We start from the raw sequence: 19,493 nt of genomic DNA, 5'->3' as shown, positions 1-19,493 counted from the left end.
GCCCCTGCCCGCCACCTCCTCCTCCTCCTCCTCCTCCTGGTGGCCCTGCATGCCAGGGCTGCTCCGTGGCGAGCACGGGGAGCAGGTAAGCGGGTGGTGCTGGTGCAGCCTTTCACAGGCCGGCGGGCTCTTCTCCCCGAGGAGCGTGGATGATGTTTTTTTTCCTCCGGTGCTTTCGCGAGGGCTTCCTCTGTGTGCGTGAGAGCTCTCCCGGTAAGAAAGCGCCAGGGGGCCGTACGTTGGTCCATCCGCTCGTCGAGGGGTGTTGCCCATGGCCTGGAAAGAGTGTGTGGAGAGCTGCAAGGAGCCAGCCAAGAGGTCACCAGGCCCCTCTGCCGCTTTGGCAATCTCCACCTACGTCTGGCTCCCACGTTGTTACCTGACCCCCTTCCGGTGCCTGCAGTTCACTCAGGCAGAAGTGGATCCCAACATGCAAGGGAAACGTTTCTCATCTGTGCTTGCTTCTAGATGAGGGCGGTGGCAACGGTTATCCAGCTTCTCGGCTGGACGTTGGTTTGGAGCCCTTGCGGCACCCTGGAGGTACGTTCTCCATGTCCCTTTCCTTGAAACAATACCCACTGACAATGTGGCAACAGCTTAGTCACGTGCAATTTGCCTTAAGATCCTCTCAAGGTCGACGGCTTCCCGACTTCTTGGTCTATTCCTGTCCTCGAGCCTGAGAGCAATCCCACAGGTAAGTCAGTGGGAGGAAGGCGCATCTACCTTTTCATCTTCTTGCCGTCTGACATGCAAGTTGCTCCTTCCGTGGCCAAGGCGCAGACATGGAGAAGAGCAGAGAGGGAACGGGTCAGGCTCAGAGATGTGCTTCGGGGCGCTTTGCCTGGCGAAGCTGTCTTTGCCAGCCCCTCGGAGCCTGAGCTGCTCCCGGTGCCGGCTGCCAAGCCAGCGGGCTTGTTGGGGTTGAGTTTAGAGCTGGTGTGACCTCCAGGGAGCCCCTTCTCCCGGCAGCTCCCTGCGTGGTTCGTTTTGCCCCAGCATGGTGCCATTGCAGGCACGCGGTAACTCCTTGCACCATGCTCCTGAGTGGAAGGGAGAGATGAGTGCCGTGGAGTAATCCCGTCTTTGAATTGCACTCGCTGCCACTCTGATCTGAAGAAGTATCTGGAACTGTGTCACGGGAGCTGTTCTGTCCTGCGCTTCTTTGCAGCCATGCCTGTGGGTGACAGTGATCCAGCTTCCCGGCTGGGTTCCAGGACTGAGCCTCTGGGAGATGGCATGGGTACGTCATCATGGCTTTTTCCTCCCTTTGAGAGCTGCCAGCTCAAAGCCCAAAGGTCAGCCAGCCGGGCGGCTCGGCAGGTGTGAGGACGGAGACGTGCACGTGTGTGCCCTCTCCTTGCGTGATCCCCTTACCGCTTCTGCCGTTCAGTTCTGCCGATGTCGATCACAAAAGATGACGGAAGCTTCTCTGCGTGTTTAGTTACAGAAGTGCCCGTAGGGAGGACTTTTCCAGCTCCTCGGCTGGATGCTGCGCTAGAGCCCAGCTGGCATCGCAGGGGTGAGTAGTCTGTCTCTGCTGACCTCACAGGCTGAGTGCTCGGTTTCTGTAATGTGTTCATGTGAAACTGAACCAAATACTTTCTGTTAAGGTCCTCCAAGAGCAAAGCCCCAAGCTGAAGGAGGAAAAAAGTCCCCAGAGGCATCTGAAGTCCTGAGGCAGATGCTGGAGGAACTGGAGAGAGGACACGGTGGGTACATTTCACTCTGCCTTAGCCGTGGGAGTCAGCAACCGGAGGTTTTAGATAGACGTCGGGACACGCTGTAGCCTGCACAGCGGGAAGGGGTCGATCAGAGCCTCGCAGCAGCGATGCTGGGCTTCCCGCCTTGCAGGCGCTGGCGAGCCACAGAGACGGTGCAGAGCCTCTGCTGCCAGTTGGGGTTCCAGCCGAGCGCCAGCGGCAGCTGCTGCCCCACTTTTACCAGTACGGCTCGGAGCTGCTTTGTGCAGATGGCGGTAGGCAGATTTGAGCTGCTCCCAGCAGCTCAGGCGTGGCTGTGGTTCGGAGCAGTGACTAGGCGCAGCCCCAAAAGCCCAGGCGTTTTTTTCTAAGCCTGATCGATGTCTTTGAGAAGTGTTGCCTCCTGAAGATGCCATCTCCCTGACGGGGAACGGTTCCATCTGATCCAACTGTCCCGCTTGCTTTCTCAAGAGTCGGAACGAGAGGCTGTGCGGAAGGAGGCGTTTCCAGAAGGAAGCAGTGGCTCTCTACCAGTCTCTGCCAAAGAAACGGAGGCGATGAAAGCCACCGGCACGCCAGGTAATTGCTGTCCCATGCTCAGCCGGTGTCACCCATCAGGATCGCTGTGTGTCAGCAGGCTCTTCCCCCGGTGCCCGCTCTTGCACCTCACGTCAGCAGCCAAAGCTGAAAGTGTTTTGGGGTCGAGGCATCTGCAGCACGTTCCGCAGGTGATGGAAACGGGACTCTTAATCGAATGTACCTCCCGCGGTGGCTGCATCCCAGAGTCCCTAGAGGCCCAAGGCCCAAGGGCAGCACAGAGCGGGATCCCTCCCGTGAGCTGAGGTCCAGAGCGATGCCCTGACTCCCAGATCGGGCAGGGGCTTCGAGGGAACCTCCCCGTCCTCCTCCATCCTCTGTGCCTGAGCCCTGCTGAGGCTTTACCTGTCGTCTCTGCTTTTTGGCAGCGCTGTCAAAGCCCGGAGAAGACCACCACGGCGGCGTATATGAATTTTTTCGAACGGACTCAGGTACTGAGCAGTCTTGCTGGGGTCCCTAAGTGGGAGACGCGTCCCAAAACTGGGAGCGGCTGCAAGCAGTGCCCATGCTGGAGAAAAGGCAGAAGGGGAGAACAAGGCTCCGGTGTCTCCTCAGAGGGCCTGACGCCGTCCCCTCGGGGTGTGGGAGCTGGCCCGGCGGGAGGGAGAGTTGGGGGTGGCATGCCTGCTGCAGGGATGGTTTGTGTCCGTGTCCCTCGAAGGAGCGACTGGTCAAGCAGCTGCGCTCCCCCCCGGGCTCTCCTTCTGGCCTGCCGAGTTTTGTTCGCTGGGACAACCTGTCCCAAAGGGTGGGAGCGTGCCTCCAGGCACCAGCTCCGGGGGGAAACAGAGAACTTCCCGGCCATATCAAACGTGCTGCAAGCTTACCAGTGGTGCACAGGACGGCCTAACGTTCCAAATTGCTCCTCCAGATGTGGTCGGCGAGAGAACCACAAGTGTTTACAGTCCCCAGAGCAATGCCCAGAGCTCCGCAAGCGTCTTCTGTCCTCAAGACGTGCGAAGGAACTGTATGATAGGCACAGCAGCACTCCTGATTTCCCTGCCACTTGCGATACTGTTGTGCTGTGTCGTGATCCGGCGGCGGAGGAAGAGAAAACAGTGAGTCATTGATTTTCCCCCCCACTGCTTCCTTCGATGGCTGCTTGTGGCCACGAAGCCTTTCTAGTCAGGCTGCTGTGGAGTGGCGAGTGAGCGGTTGGCCAGAAAACTCTGCGGAGGTTTCTGCTGCTGTCAGGTGCTTTAATTGGCCTCTTAAGTCCTGGGCCTTCCTCTCGGGAGCCCGCTCTGCCTGGAGCCAGCGTTAGCTCAAAGTGGCCCTGCCCGGACAAGAGCAGCCCCCAGGAGCGACAGGCAGAGGCAAAGCAAGGTCAGGACGAGAAAGCGCGGGGGACGAGATTGCCCTAGACAGCGAGAGGCGCCCTCGCGCCCGCTCCTGACCAGCGAACCTGCCCGGAGGATTCCCCCTGCTTGGTGGTGCCATGAGGTGCAGGCATCCACCTCAGCCAAGGCGTGCCAGCAGCTCCGCCCGTGGTGGTGAGCCTTGCCAGCTCTGGGCCGTGCTGTGGAGCACAGTCCCTGTGTCCCGTCTGCAGCTGAGGGCCTCAGCGGCCTCCTCTCTCCACAGGCGCCTCTCTGCAGCTTCAGGAGCCCAGCGGGAAAGCGGCGGCTGGCCCTCGCGCCCGGACAGCCGCACCAGCCACACCAGCCGCCCCGGCACCCCTGAGAGCTGGACGCAACGCCAGCAGCCGCCGCTCCGGCCTGCAAAACCGGCGCGCCCGCCCTCCCCACGGCCCCCGCGGCCCCCCAGCCCGGCTCCGGCTCCCCAGCTGCTGCGGAACCAGCCCAGCGCCTTCCAGCCCCAGCCCCAACCAAAACGGCCCCCCCGCCCCCCGAGCCCCGTGGTGGGGCCCTACGGCAAGGGCTGAAGGCGGCCCCCGCCAGGGTAGGGGTTGGGGGGGCACTGACCAAACAGCCACCCTTAACCCCCAGCACACTGGCAAAGAAATTAAAAGACGACGATAAAGCTGATGGATCTTTAGTCTTTCACCTAATGACACACACTAGCAGCAGGTCTAGCATGAAAATACATTCAGGTTCTAAGCTCCCTGCCTTTTCCTTTGCTTACAAGTGTGCAAGAAAGAGCTCCTGAAACAAAATTAATTTGGCATCCTTTGGCAATCGTGTAAGTGTTAGTGTCGAAAGCCTGAGGACACCAGACACCTTTTGAACTGAAGGCAGGTGATTTTCTCAGAAAACACGAATGTCCTGCAGAGGACGCACCCCCGACACACAGCTACAGGGATCAGCCGTTTCTCTCCAAATAGAGAGGGACAGAGCTCTCGCACAAGTGTCCGGGTGGCACCTAGAGCAAACCCCGCGAGGCACCAGCACTGGCTGCGCCCCATGCCCGGGCGCAGCCATGGGTGCCCACGGTGTCGGCAGGCAGGAGCCAGGCACGGGGCTCCTCCGACCGGCAAGCGGGGCCCCGAGGGGCTGGGGGAGCCCACAACCATGGCCAGCAACAGACAGCGACACCAACCTGGCTGACGCACGGTGCGGGAGGCAGTGATGGGAGCCCGACCTGGCCAGTCTCAAGAGCACCTCCAGGGACACAAGCCTGACAAGCCAATGTCCTGGAGGCCAAACAAAGGGCCTCACTAATTAATGGGCCCTGGGAGGGGCCTAATTGATGGGCCATCACCAATTGGGGGTGGCCAATTGGGCTTCACCCACAGGCAAGGCACCCTAGGCCAGACTGACTTTTGGTTTGATGCAATCCTCCTGTTGAGAGAACAGCAGGGCTGGAGTCTTTTTTTCCCCCTATTTGTCACAGACTCGTTGATAGCGTGCAGGGGACCTAACTTCAGACACCTCAGCTACTGACACCTGCTCCAGCCCCCTCATCACCTCTGTGGCCCTGCTCTGGACCCGCTCAAGCAGGTCCATGTCTGTCTTCTGCTCTTGACCACTGTACACCCCACGGATGAAAACCAGGGGAGAACCTCACCTAAAGTCAATGCAATAGAAAAGACCCAGCCTGTCTCTGTACAAAAGACCAAAGCAGAAAGGGGAAACTGGGGAGCACCCTCAGTCACCACTGAGTGTGAGAGGTGACGGAAGACGTGGTTGCCAGCTCCCCTTTCACGGCAATTGGTCGGTTTCCCTCGTGAATTCCTCATGATTGTCCTCCGGGGTCTGTGTCAGGAGATGGGGTGACACCGTATGACATGGGAGCCAGCGCAGGTTAGGGCTGTGAGACTGGGGGAGATGCTCGAACACAACGAGTTGGGCACAACCAGGCAAGTCCTTCCTTTTGATTCAGTTTGTGGTAGCGGAGAGACCAGGCACTCTCGGGCGCTCAAGTTAATGGAACTTCTGCTCCACTCCACCCAAAACCACTCCGACCAATTCCTTCTTCCTCTGCCACATGCTTTCAGGGGCAAAAGCCACTTGACTTATCCTAACACATATTTCACACTCAGATTGACTCGCTCTTTGCAGTCAGTGCTCCAGCACCTTGAATCATAGAATCATAGAATGGTTTGCATTGGGAGGGACCTTTAAAGGTCATCTAGTCCAACCGCCCTGCCATGAGCAGGGCCATCTTCAACTAGATCACGTTGCTCAGAGCCCCGTCCAACCTGACCTTGAATGCTTCCAGGGACGGGGCATCTGCCACCTCTCTGGGCAACCTGTGCCAGTGTTTCGCCACCCTCAGCGCAAAAAAAATGTCCTGCTTATAGCTAGTCTGAATCTACCCTCTTCTAGTTTAAAACCATTACCCCTTGTCCTGTTGCAACAGGCCCTACTAAAAACTCGGTCCCCATCTTTCTTATAAGCCCCCTTCAAGTACTGAAAGGCTGCAATCAGGTCTCCCGGAGCCTTCTCTTCTCCAGGCTGAACAACCGCAGCTCGCTCTGCTTTTCTTCCCAGGAGAAGGTCTCACCAGAGCGGAGTAGAGGGGCAGAATCCCCTCCCTCGACCTGCTGGCCACGCTGCTTTTGATGCAGCCCAGGATACGGGTGGCGTTCTGGGCAGCGAGCGCACGTTGCCGGCTCACGTCCAGCTTTTCGTCCACCAGTACTCCCCGAGTCCTTCTCGGCAGGGCTGCTCTCAATCCCTTCATCCCCCAGCCTGTATTGATACCGGGGCTTGCCGCGACCCAGGTGCAGGACCTTGCACTTGGCCTTGTTGAACCTCACGAGGTTCACGTGGGCCCGCTTCTCGAGCTTGTCCAGCTCCCTCTGGATGGCATCCCGTCCTCGGCGTGCTGTCAACCGCACCACTCAGCTTGGTGTCTCCTGCAAACTTGCTGAGGGTGCACTCGATGCCCCTGTCTATGTCGTTGATGAAGATATTAAACAGTACTGGTCCCCTGAGGGACACCGCTCGTCACCGATCTCCGTCCACGCATCGAGCCGTTGAGCACTACCCTCTGGATGCGACCATCCGACCACTTCCTTATCCACCGAACAGTCCGTCCATCAGGTCCAACTGAGAGAGGAGGATGTTGGGGGGGACTGTGTCAAAGGCCTTTACAGAAGTCCAGACAGATGACATGGGTAGCTCTTCCCTCGTCCACTGATGTAGTCACTCCATCAGCGAAGGCCACTGGGTTGGTCGGGCAGGCCTATACCCACCAGCTGCTCTCTCGAGGCTTCCTTTTGCAGGATCCTCTCAAGGTCGACGGCTTCCCGACTTCTTGGTCTATTCCGTCCTCGAGCCTGAGAGCAATCCCACAGGTAAGTCAAATAATTTAAGAGACTATTTTTTTCTGTTTTATTGATTGACTTTGCTCTTTGAGGACCCTGACAGAAAGGATTCCCTTCAATTTCACATGAAGAAGAAATGGAAAAGTAAAGCTTCATCTTTCCGTGAACAAGAGTGACTCGTTAGCCCTGGGGTCCCCCAAGGCGCCAAACTGGGCTCCAGCCTGCCAGCTGCCTCCAGGAGGGATCTTGCACTTGTCTCGACACTGAAATCACTCCCTCTTCAGCCTCCTGAGCTGTTGGTAACAGCACCCGAGGAGGTCAGCACTCCCTTGGCTGTGGTTTCCTGCCGTTCTGGGGGACTGTGAGCTCCTCACCGCCCCTCTGACAGTGCCCGGAAAACAGCGCAGAGCTGGGGCTCAGCCCCGGGTGGGACTGTGTCCCAGCCCTTGGACGGAGCTGCCCGACGGGACGGGCTCCCCAACCCGGGAGGGCAGCTCCCCTGGCTGTGCTCCAGTGCCCCTCCACGAGCACCTGAGAGCCATCCCCACGCAGCCTCGGCCTGGCTGTGAGGTCACAGCGGGCTGTGAGGTCACAGAGCCCCACGATGCCGCGCCAGTCATAAGCACTGACCGCTCAGCCCCCGGCCCAGACTACTGCAGCAGCAGCAGCAGCAGCAGCAGCAGCAGCAGCAGCGGCCACAGCGGCAGCAGCAGCAGCAGCAGCAGCAGCAGCAGCACAGCATGGTGCGAGCACAGGGGGCCATGGCCCCTGCCCGCCACCTCCTCCTCCTCCTCCTCCTCCTGGTGGCCCTGCATGCCAGGGCTGCTCCGTGGCGAGCACGGGGAGCAGGTAAGCGGGTGGTGCTGGTGCAGCCTTTCACAGGCCGGCGGGCTCTTCTCCCCGAGGAGCGTGGATGATGTTTTTTTTTCCTCCGGTGCTTTCGCGAGGGCTTCCTCTGTGTGCGTGAGAGCTCTCCCGGTAAGAAAGCGCCAGGGGGCCGTACGTTGGTCCATCCGCTCGTCGAGGGGTGTTGCCCATGGCCTGGAAAGAGTGTGTGGAGAGCTGCAAGGAGCCAGCCAAGAGGTCACCAGGCCCCTCTGCCGCTTTGGCAATCTCCACCTACGTCTGGCTCCCACGTTGTTACCTGACCCCCTTCCGGTGCCTGCAGTTCACTCAGGCAGAAGTGGATCCCAACATGCAAGGGAAACGTTTCTCATCTGTGCTTGCTTCTAGATGAGGGCGGTGGCAACGGTTATCCAGCTTCTCGGCTGGACGTTGGTTTTGGAGCCCTTGCGGCACCCTGGAGGTACGTTCTCCATGTCCCTTTCCTTGAAACAATACCCACTGACAATGTGGCAACAGCTTAGTCACGTGCAATTTGCCTTAAGATCCTCTCAAGGTCGACGGCTTCCCGACTTCTTGGTCTATTCCTGTCCTCGAGCCTGAGAGCAATCCCACAGGTAAGTCAGTGGGAGGAAGGCGCATCTACCTTTTCATCTTCTTGCCGTCTGACATGCAAGTTGCTCCTTCCGTGGCCAAGGCGCAGACATGGAGAAGAGCAGAGAGGGAACGGGTCAGGCTCAGAGATGTGCTTCGGGGCGCTTTGCCTGGCGAAGCTGTCTTTGCCAGCCCCTCGGAGCCTGAGCTGCTCCCGGTGCCGGCTGCCAAGCCAGCGGGCTTGTTGGGGTTGAGTTTAGAGCTGGTGTGACCTCCAGGGAGCCCCTTCTCCCGGCAGCTCCCTGCGTGGTTCGTTTTGCCCCAGCATGGTGCCATTGCAGGCACGCGGTAACTCCTTGCACCATGCTCCTGAGTGGAAGGGAGAGATGAGTGCCGTGGAGTAATCCCGTCTTTGAATTGCACTCGCTGCCACTCTGATCTGAAGAAGTATCTGGAACTGTGTCACGGGAGCTGTTCTGTCCTGCGCTTCTTTGCAGCCATGCCTGTGGGTGACAGTGATCCAGCTTCCCGGCTGGTTCCAGGACTGAGCCTCTGGGAGATGGCATGGGTACGTCATCATGGCTTTTTCCTCCCTTTGAGAGCTGCCAGCTCAAAGCCCAAAGGTCAGCCAGCCGGGCGGCTCGGCAGGTGTGAGGACGGAGACGTGCACGTGTGTGCCCTCTCCTTGCGTGATCCCCTTACCGCTTCTGCCGTTCAGTTCTGCCGATGTCGATCACAAAAGATGACGGAAGCTTCTCTGCGTGTTTAGTTACAGAAGTGCCCGTAGGGAGGACTTTTCCAGCTCCTCGGCTGGATGCTGCGCTAGAGCCCAGCTGGCATCGCAGGGGTGAGTAGTCTGTCTCTGCTGACCTCACAGGCTGAGTGCTCGGTTTCTGTAATGTGTTCATGTGAAACTGAACCAAATACTTTCTGTTAAGGTCCTCCAAGAGCAAAGCCCCAAGCTGAAGGAGGAAAAAAGTCCCCAGAGGCATCTGAAGTCCTGAGGCAGATGCTGGAGGAACTGGAGAGAGGACACGGTGGGTACATTTCACTCTGCCTTAGCCGTGGGAGTCAGCAACCGGAGGTTTTAGATAGACGTCGGGACACGCTGTAGCCTGCACAGCGGGAAGGGGTCGATCAGAGCCTCGCAGCAGCGATGCTGGGCTTCCCGCCTTGCAGGCGCTGGCGAGCCACAGAGACGGTGCAGAGCCTCTGCTGCCAGTTGGGGTTCCAGCCGAGCGCCAGCGGCAGCTGCTGCCCCACTTTTACCAGTACGGCTCGGAGCTGCTTTGTGCAGATGGCGGTAGGCAGATTTGAGCTGCTCCCAGCAGCTCAGGCGTGGCTGTGGTTCGGAGCAGTGACTAGGCGCAGCCCCAAAAGCCCAGGCGTTTTTTCTAAGCCTGATCGATGTCTTTTGAGAAGTGTTGCCTCCTGAAGATGCCATCTCCCTGACGGGGAACGGTTCCATCTGATCCAACTGTCCCGCTTGCTTTCTCAAGAGTCGGAACGAGAGGCTGTGCGGAAGGAGGCGTTTCCAGAAGGAAGCAGTGGCTCTCTACCAGTCTCTGCCAAAGAAACGGAGGCGATGAAAGCCACCGGCACGCCAGGTAATTGCTGTCCCATGCTCAGCCGGTGTCACCCATCAGGATCGCTGTGTGTCAGCAGGCTCTTCCCCCGGTGCCCGCTCTTGCACCTCACGTCAGCAGCCAAAGCTGAAAGTGTTTTGGGGTCGAGGCATCTGCAGCACGTTCCGCAGGTGATGGAAACGGGACTCTTAATCGAATGTACCTCCCGCGGTGGCTGCATCCCAGAGTCCCTAGAGGCCCAAGGCCCAAGGGCAGCACAGAGCGGGATCCCTCCCGTGAGCTGAGGTCCAGAGCGATGCCCTGACTCCCAGATCGGGCAGGGGCTTCGAGGGAACCTCCCCGTCCTCCTCCATCCTCTGTGCCTGAGCCCTGCTGAGGCTTTACCTGTCGTCTCTGCTTTTTGGCAGCGCTGTCAAAGCCCGGAGAAGACCACCACGCGGCGTATATGAATTTTTTCGAACGGACTCAGGTACTGAGCAGTCTTGCTGGGGTCCCTAAGTGGGAGACGCGTCCCAAAACTGGGAGCGGCTGCAAGCAGTGCCCATGCTGGAGAAAAGGCAGAAGGGGAGAACAAGGCTCCGGTGTCTCCTCAGAGGGCCTGACGCCGTCCCCTCGGGGTGTGGGAGCTGGCCCGGCGGGAGGGAGAGTTGGGGGTGGCATGCCTGCTGCAGGGATGGTTTGTGTCCGTGTCCCTCGAAGGAGCGACTGGTCAAGCAGCTGCGCTCCCCCCGGGCTCTCCTTCTGGCCTGCCGAGTTTTGTTCGCTGGGACAACCTGTCCCAAAGGGTGGGAGCGTGCCTCCAGGCACCAGCTCCGGGGGAAACAGAGAACTTCCCGGCCATATCAAACGTGCTGCAAGCTTACCAGTGGTGCACAGGACGGCCTAACGTTCCAAATTGCTCCTCCAGATGTGGTCGGCGAGAGAACCACAAGTGTTTACAGTCCCCAGAGCAATGCCCAGAGCTCCGCAAGCGTCTTCTGTCCTCAAGACGTGCGAAGGAACTGTTATGATAGGCACAGCAGCACTCCTGATTTCCCTGCCACTTGCGATACTGTTGTGCTGTGTCGTGATCCGGCGGCGGAGGAAGAGAAAACAGTGAGTCATTGATTTTCCCCCCCACTGCTTCCTTCGATGGCTGCTTGTGGCCACGAAGCCTTTCTAGTCAGGCTGCTGTGGAGTGGCGAGTGAGCGGTTGGCCAGAAAACTCTGCGGAGGTTTCTGCTGCTGTCAGGTGCTTTAATTGGCCTCTTAAGTCCTGGGCCTTCCTCTCGGGAGCCCGCTCTGCCTGGAGCCAGCGTTAGCTCAAAGTGGCCCTGCCCGGACAAGAGCAGCCCCCAGGAGCGACAGGCAGAGGCAAAGCAAGGTCAGGACGAGAAAGCGCGGGGGACGAGATTGCCCTAGACAGCGAGAGGCGCCCTCGCGCCCGCTCCTGACCAGCGAACCTGCCCGGAGGATTCCCCCTGCTTGGTGGTGCCATGAGGTGCAGGCATCCACCTCAGCCAAGGCGTGCCAGCAGCTCCGCCCGTGGTGGTGAGCCTTGCCAGCTCTGGGCCGTGCTGTGGAGCACAGTCCCTGTGTCCCGTCTGCAGCTGAGGGCCTCAGCGGCCTCCTCTCTCCACAGGCGCCTCTCTGCAGCTTCAGGAGCCCAGCGGGAAAGCGGCGGCTGGCCCTCGCGCCCGGACAGCCGCACCAGCCACACCAGCCGCCCCGGCACCCCTGAGAGCTGGACGCAACGCCAGCAGCCGCCGCTCCGGCCTGCAAAACCGGCGCGCCCGCCCTCCCCACGGCCCCCGCGGCCCCCCAGCCCGGCTCCGGCTCCCCAGCTGCTGCGGAACCAGCCCAGCGCCTTCCAGCCCCAGCCCCAACCAAAACGGCCCCCCCCGCCCCCCGAGCCCCGTGGTGGGGCCCTACGGCAAGGGCTGAAGGCGGCCCCCGCCAGGGTAGGGGTTGGGGGGGCACTGACCAAACAGCCACCCTTAACCCCCAGCACACTGGCAAAGAAATTAAAAGACGACGATAAAGCTGATGGATCTTTAGTCTTTCACCTAATGACACACACTAGCAGCAGGTCTAGCATGAAAATACATTCAGGTTCTAAGCTCCCTGCCTTTTCCTTTGCTTACAAGTGTGCAAGAAAGAGCTCCTGAAACAAAATTAATTTGGCATCCTTTGGCAATCGTGTAAGTGTTAGTGTCGAAAGCCTGAGGACACCAGACACCTTTTGAACTGAAGGCAGGTGATTTTCTCAGAAAACACGAATGTCCTGCAGAGGACGCACCCCCGACACACAGCTACAGGGATCAGCCGTTTCTCTCCAAATAGAGAGGGACAGAGCTCTCGCACAAGTGTCCGGGTGGCACCTAGAGCAAACCCCGCGAGGCACCAGCACTGGCTGCGCCCCATGCCCGGGCGCAGCCGTGGGTGCCCACGGTGTCGGCAGGCAGGAGCCAGGCACGGGGCTCCTCCGACCGGCAGCGGGGCCCGAGGGGCTGGGGGAGCCCACAACCATGGCCAGCAACAGACAGCGACACCAACCTGGCCGACGCACGGTGCGGGAGGCAGTGATGGGAGCCCCACCTGGCCAGTCTCAAGAGCACCTCCAGGGACACAAGCCTGACAAGCCAATGTCCTGGAGGCCAAACAAAGGGCCTCGCTAATTAATGGGCCCTGGGAGGGGCCTAATTGATGGGCCATCACCAATTGGGGGTGGCCAATTGGGCTTCACCCACAGGCAAGGCACCCTAGGCCAGACTGACTTTTGGTTTGATGCAATCCTCCTGTTGAGAGAACAGCAGGGCTGGAGTCTTTTTTCCCCCTATTTGTCACAGACTCGTTGATAGCGTGCAGGGGACCTAACTTCAGACACCTCAGCTACTGACACCTGCTCCAGCCCCTCATCACCTCTGTGGCCCTGCTCTGGACCCGCTCAAGCAGGTCCATGTCTTTCTTCTGCTCTTGACCACTGTACACCCCACGGATGAAAACCAGGGGAGAACCTCACCTAAAGTCAATGCAATAGAAAAGACCCAGCCTGTCTCTGTACAAAAGACCAAAGCAGAAAGGGGAAACTGGGGAGCACCCTCAGTCACCACTGAGTGTGAGAGGTGACGGAAGACGTGGTTGCCAGCTCCCCTTTCACGGCAATTGGTCGGGTTTCCCTCGTGAATTCCGCATGATTGTCCTCCGGGGTCTGTGTCAGGAGATGGGGTGACACCGTATGACATGGGAGCCAGCGCAGGTTAGGGCTGTGAGACTGGGGAGATGCTCGAACACAACGAGTTGGGCACAACCAGGCAAGTCCTTCCTTTTGATTCAGTTTGTGGTAGCGGAGAGACCAGGCACTCTCGGGCACTCAAGTTAATGGAACTTCTGCTCCACTCCACCCAAAACCACTCCGACCAATTCCTTCTTCCTCTGCCACATGCTTTCAGGGGCAAAAGCCACTTGACTTATCCTAACACATATTTCACACTCAGATTGACTCGCTCTTTGCAGTCAGTGCTCCCAGCACCTTGAATCATAGAATCATAGAATGGTTTGCATTGGGAGGGACCTTTAAAGGTCATCTAGTCCAACCGCCCCTGCCATGAGCAGGGCCATCTTCAACTAGATCACGTTGCTCAGAGCCCCGTCCAACCTGACCTTGAATGCTTCCAGGGACGGCGCATCTGCCACCTCTCTGGGCAACCTGTGCCAGTGTTTCGCCACCCTCAGCGCAAAAAAATGTCCTGCTTATAGCTAGTCTGAATCTACCCTCTTCTAGTTTAAAACCATTACCCCTTGTCCTGTTGCAACAGGCCCTACTAAAAACTCGGTCCCCATCTTTCTTATAAGCCCCTTCAAGTACTGAAAGGCTGCAATCAGGTCTCCCGGAGCCTTCTCTTCTCCAGGCTGAACAACCGCAGCTCGCTCTGCTTTTCTTCCCAGGAGAAGGTCTCACCAGAGCGGAGTAGAGGGGCAGAATCCCCTCCCTCGACCTGCTGGCCACGCTGCTTTTGATGCAGCCCAGGATACGGGTGGCGTTCTGGGCAGCGAGCGCACGTTGCCGGCTCACGTCCAGCTTTTCGTCCACCAGTACTCCCCGAGTCCTTCTCGGCAGGGCTGCTCTCAATCCCTTCATCCCCCAGCCTGTATTGATACCGGGGCTTGCCGCGACCCAGGTGCAGGACCTTGCACTTGGCCTTGTTGAACCTCACGAGGTTCACGTGGGCCCGCTTCTCGAGCTTGTCCAGCTCCCTCTGGATGGCATCCCGTCCCTCGGGCGTGCTGTCAACCGCACCACTCAGCTTGGTGTCTCCTGCAAACTTGCTGAGGGTGCACTCGATGCCCCTGTCTATGTCGTTGATGAAGATATTAAACAGTACTGGTCCCCTGAGGGACACCGCTCGTCACCGATCTCCGTCCGCGCATCGAGCCGTTGAGCACTACCCTCTGGATGCGACCATCCGACCACTTCCTTATCCACCGAACAGTCCGTCCATCAGGTCCAACTGAGAGAGGAGGATGTTGGGGGGGACTGTGTCAAAGGCCTTACAGAAGTCCAGACAGATGACATGGGTAGCTCTTCCCTCGTCCACTGATGTAGTCACTCCATCAGCGAAGGCCACTGGGTTGGTCGGGCAGCCTATACCCACCAGCTGCTCTCTCGAGGCTTCCTTTTGCATGTCAAATAATTTAAGAGACTATTTTTTCTGTTTTATTGATTGACTTTGCTCTTTGAGGACCCTGACAGAAAGGATTCCCTTCAATTTCACATGAAGAAGAAATGGAAAAGTAAAGGCTTCATCTTTCCCGTGAAACAAGAGTGACTCGTTAGCCCTGGGGTCCCCCAAGGCGCCAAACTGGGCTCCAGCCTGCCAGCTGCCTCCAGGAGGGGATCTTGCACTTGTCTCGACACTGAAATCACTCCCTCTTCAGCCTCCTGAGCTGTTGGTAACAGCACCCGAGGAGGTCAGCACTCCCTTGGCTGTGGTTTCCTGCCGTTCTGGGGGACTGTGAGCTCCTCACCGCCCCTCTGACAGTGCCCGGAAAACAGCGCAGAGCTGGGGGCTCAGCCCCGGGTGGGACTGTGTCCCAGCCCTTGGACGGAGCTGCCCGACGGGACGGGCTCCCCAACCCGGGAGGGCAGCTCCCCTGGCTGTGCTCCAGTGCCCCTCCACGAGCACCTGAGAGCCATCCCCACGCAGCCTCGGCCTGGCTGTGAGGTCACAGCGGGGCTGTGAGGTCACAGAGCCCCACGATGCCGCGCCAGTCATAAGCACTGACCGCTCAGCCCCCGGCCCAGACTACTGCAGCAGCAGCAGCAGCAGCAGCAGCAGCAGCGGCCACAGCGGCAGCAGCAGCAGCAGCAGCAGCAGCAGCAGCAGCATGGTGCGAGCACAGGGGGCCATGGCCCCTGCCCGCCACCTCCTCCTCCTCCTCCTCCTCCTGGTGGCCCTGCATGCCAGGGCTGCTCCGTGGCGAGCACGGGGAGCAGGTAAGCGGGTGGTGCTGGTGCAGCCTTTCACAGGCCGGCGGGCTCTTCTCCCCGAGGAGCGTGGATGATGTTTTTTTTCCTCCGGTGCTTTCGCGAGGGCTTCCTCTGTGTGCGTGAGAGCTCTCCCGGTAAGAAAGCGCCAGGGGGCCGTACGTTGGTCCATCCGCTCGTCGAGGGGTGTTGCCCATGGCCTGGAAAGAGTGTGTGGAGAGCTGCAAGGAGCCAGCCAAGAGGTCACCAGGCCCCTCTGCCGCTTTGGCAATCTCCACCTACGTCTGGCTCCCACGTTGTTACCTGACCCCCTTCCGGTGCCTGCAGTTCACTCAGGCAGAAGTGGATCCCAACATGCAAGGGAAACGTTTCTCATCTGTGCTTGCTTCTAGATGAGGGCGGTGGCAACGGTTATCCAGCTTCTCGGCTGGACGTTGGTTTGGAGCCCTTGCGGCACCCTGGAGGTACGTTCTCCATGTCCCTTTCCTTGAAACAATACCCACTGACAATGTGGCAACAGCTTAGTCACGTGCAATTTGCCTTAAGATCCTCTCAAGGTCGACGGCTTCCCGACTTCTTGGTCTATTCCTGTCCTCGAGCCTGAGAGCAATCCCACAGGTAAGTCAGTGGGAGGAAGGCGCATCTACCTTTTCATCTTCTTGCCGTCTGACATGCAAGTTGCTCCTTCCGTGGCCAAGGCGCAGACATGGAGAAGAGCAGAGAGGGAACGGGTCAGGCTCAGAGATGTGCTTCGGGGCGCTTTGCCTGGCGAAGCTGTCTTTGCCAGCCCCTCGGAGCCTGAGCTGCTCCCGGTGCCGGCTGCCAAGCCAGCGGGCTTGTTGGGGTTGAGTTTAGAGCTGGTGTGACCTCCAGGGAGCCCCTTCTCCCGGCAGCTCCCTGCGTGGTTCGTTTTGCCCCAGCATGGTGCCATTGCAGGCACGCGGTAACTCCTTGCACCATGCTCCTGAGTGGAAGGGAGAGATGAGTGCCGTGGAGTAATCCCGTCTTTGAATTGCACTCGCTGCCACTCTGATCTGAAGAAGTATCTGGAACTGTGTCACGGGAGCTGTTCTGTCCTGCGCTTCTTTGCAGCCATGCCTGTGGGTGACAGTGATCCAGCTTCCCGGCTGGGTTCCAGGACTGAGCCTCTGGGAGATGGCATGGGTACGTCATCATGGCTTTTTCCTCCCTTTGAGAGCTGCCAGCTCAAAGCCCAAAGGTCAGCCAGCCGGGCGGCTCGGCAGGTGTGAGGACGGAGACGTGCACGTGTGTGCCCTCTCCTTGCGTGATCCCCTTACCGCTTCTGCCGTTCAGTTCTGCCGATGTCGATCACAAAAGATGACGGAAGCTTCTCTGCGTGTTTAGTTACAGAAGTGCCCGTAGGGAGGACTTTTCCAGCTCCTCGGCTGGATGCTGCGCTAGAGCCCAGCTGGCATCGCAGGGGTGAGTAGTCTGTCTCTGCTGACCTCACAGGCTGAGTGCTCGGTTTCTGTAATGTGTTCATGTGAAACTGAACCAAATACTTTCTGTTAAGGTCCTCCAAGAGCAAAGCCCCAAGCTGAAGGAGGAAAAAAGTCCCCAGAGGCATCTGAAGTCCTGAGGCAGATGCTGGAGGAACTGGAGAGAGGACACGGTGGGTACATTTCACTCTGCCTTAGCCGTGGGAGTCAGCAACCGGAGGTTTTAGATAGACGTCGGGACACGCTGTAGCCTGCACAGCGGGAAGGGGTCGATCAGAGCCTCGCAGCAGCGATGCTGGGCTTCCCGCCTTGCAGGCGCTGGCGAGCCACAGAGACGGTGCAGAGCCTCTGCTGCCAGTTGGGGTTCCAGCCGAGCGCCAGCGGCAGCTGCTGCCCCACTTTTACCAGTACGGCTCGGAGCTGCTTTGTGCAGATGGCGGTAGGCAGATTTGAGCTGCTCCCAGCAGCTCAGGCGTGGCTGTGGTTCGGAGCAGTGACTAGGCGCAGCCCCAAAAGCCCAGGCGTTTTTTCTAAGCCTGATCGATGTCTTTGAGAAGTGTTGCCTCCTGAAGATGCCATCTCCCTGACGGGGAACGGTTCCATCTGATCCAACTGTCCCGCTTGCTTTCTCAAGAGTCGGAACGAGAGGCTGTGCGGAAGGAGGCGTTTCCAGAAGGAAGCAGTGGCTCTCTACCAGTCTCTGCCAAAGAAACGGAGGCGATGAAAGCCACCGGCACGCCAGGTAATTGCTGTCCCATGCTCAGCCGGTGTCACCCATCAGGATCGCTGTGTGTCAGCAGGCTCTTCCCCCGGTGCCCGCTCTTGCACCTCACGTCAGCAGCCAAAGCTGAAAGTGTTTTGGGGTCGAGGCATCTGCAGCACGTTCCGCAGGTGATGGAAACGGGACTCTTAATCGAATGTACCTCCCGCGGTGGCTGCATCCCAGAGTCCCTAGAGGCCCAAGGCCCAAGGGCAGCACAGAGCGGGATCCCTCCCGTGAGCTGAGGTCCAGAGCGATGCCCTGACTCCCAGATCGGGCAGGGGCTTCGAGGGAACCTCCCCGTCCTCCTCCATCCTCTGTGCCTGAGCCCTGCTGAGGCTTTACCTGTCGTCTCTGCTTTTTGGCAGCGCTGTCAAAGCCCGGAGAAGACCACCACGGCGGCGTATATGAATTTTTTCGAACGGACTCAGGTACTGAGCAGTCTTGCTGGGGTCCCTAAGTGGGAGACGCGTCCCAAAACTGGGAGCGGCTGCAAGCAGTGCCCATGCTGGAGAAAAGGCAGAAGGGGAGAACAAGGCTCCGGTGTCTCCTCAGAGGGCCTGACGCCGTCCCCTCGGGGTGTGGGAGCTGGCCCGGCGGGAGGGAGAGTTGGGGGTGGCATGCCTGCTGCAGGGATGGTTTGTGTCCGTGTCCCTCGAAGGAGCGACTGGTCAAGCAGCTGCGCTCCCCCCGGGCTCTCCTTCTGGCCTGCCGAGTTTTGTTCGCTGGGACAACCTGTCCCAAAGGGTGGGAGCGTGCCTCCAGGCACCAGCTCCGGGGGGAAACAGAGAACTTCCCGGCCATATCAAACGTGCTGCAAGCTTACCAGTGGTGCACAGGACGGCCTAACGTTCCAAATTGCTCCTCCAGATGTGGTCGGCGAGAGAACCACAAGTGTTTACAGTCCCCAGAGCAATGCCCAGAGCTCCGCAAGCGTCTTCTGTCCTCAAGACGTGCGAAGGAACTGTATGATAGGCACAGCAGCACTCCTGATTTCCCTGCCACTTGCGATACTGTTGTGCTGTGTCGTGATCCGGCGGCGGAGGAAGAGAAAACAGTGAGTCATTGATTTTCCCCCCACTGCTTCCTTCGATGGCTGCTTGTGGCCACGAAGCCTTTCTAGTCAGGCTGCTGTGGAGTGGCGAGTGAGCGGTTGGCCAGAAAACTCTGCGGAGGTTTCTGCTGCTGTCAGGTGCTTTAATTGGCCTCTTAAGTCCTGGGCCTTCCTCTCGGGAGCCCGCTCTGCCTGGAGCCAGCGTTAGCTCAAAGTGGCCCTGCCCGGACAAGAGCAGCCCCCAGGAGCGACAGGCAGAGGCAAAGCAAGGTCAGGACGAGAAAGCGCGGGGGACGAGATTGCCCTAGACAGCGAGAGGCGCCCTCGCGCCCGCTCCTGACCAGCGAACCTGCCCGGAGGATTCCCCCTGCTTGGTGGTGCCATGAGGTGCAGGCATCCACCTCAGCCAAGGCGTGCCAGCAGCTCCGCCCGTGGTGGTGAGCCTTGCCAGCTCTGGGCCGTGCTGTGGAGCACAGTCCCTGTGTCCCGTCTGCAGCTGAGGGCCTCAGCGGCCTCCTCTCTCCACAGGCGCCTCTCTGCAGCTTCAGGAGCCCAGCGGGAAAGCGGCGGCTGGCCCTCGCGCCCGGACAGCCGCACCAGCCACACCAGCCGCCCCGGCACCCCTGAGAGCTGGACGCAACGCCAGCAGCCGCCGCTCCGGCCTGCAAAACCGGCGCGCCCGCCCTCCCCACGGCCCCCGCGGCCCCCCAGCCCGGCTCCGGCTCCCCAGCTGCTGCGGAACCAGCCCAGCGCCTTCCAG

The 19,493-nt window shown here is 59.4% G+C and overlaps 1 protein-coding gene across 1 annotated transcript; it reads left to right on the top strand.

Moving 5' to 3' along the window:
• The first annotated feature begins 868 nt into the window (after positions 1–868).
• LOC127027942 (uncharacterized) lies at positions 869–7,334 on the top strand. The gene is made up of 7 exons (XM_050913797.1): positions 869–1,240; positions 1,442–1,519; positions 1,611–1,709; positions 2,172–2,279; positions 2,666–2,728; positions 6,928–6,999; positions 7,171–7,334. Exons 1-7 carry the CDS (start codon positions 1,171–1,173, stop codon positions 7,332–7,334), a joined length of 654 nt encoding a protein of 217 aa, XP_050769754.1. The 5' UTR covers positions 869–1,170.
• The last annotated feature ends 12,159 nt before the right edge of the window (positions 7,335–19,493 follow it).

This window comes from Gymnogyps californianus, unplaced genomic scaffold (genome assembly GCF_018139145.2).
Source record: "Gymnogyps californianus isolate 813 unplaced genomic scaffold, ASM1813914v2 HiC_scaffold_108, whole genome shotgun sequence".
Classification (NCBI taxonomy): domain Eukaryota; kingdom Metazoa; phylum Chordata; class Aves; order Accipitriformes; family Cathartidae; genus Gymnogyps; species Gymnogyps californianus.
This window is presented reverse-complemented; position numbering and strand designations above follow the sequence as displayed.

Excerpts from the sequence above, each read along its gene's own strand:
- LOC127027942 (XM_050913797.1), top strand. The coding sequence starts at position 1,171 with ATGCCTGTGGGTGACAGTGATCCAGCTTCCCGGCTGGGTTCCAGGACT. Across the intron at positions 1,520-1,610 it reads GCCCAGCTGGCATCGCAGGG|GTCCTCCAAGAGCAAAGCCC; the intron begins GTGAGTAGTCTG and ends CTTTCTGTTAAG. Across the intron at positions 7,000-7,170 it reads GCCTGAGAGCAATCCCACAG|GCGCCAAACTGGGCTCCAGC; the intron begins GTAAGTCAAATA and ends GGGTCCCCCAAG.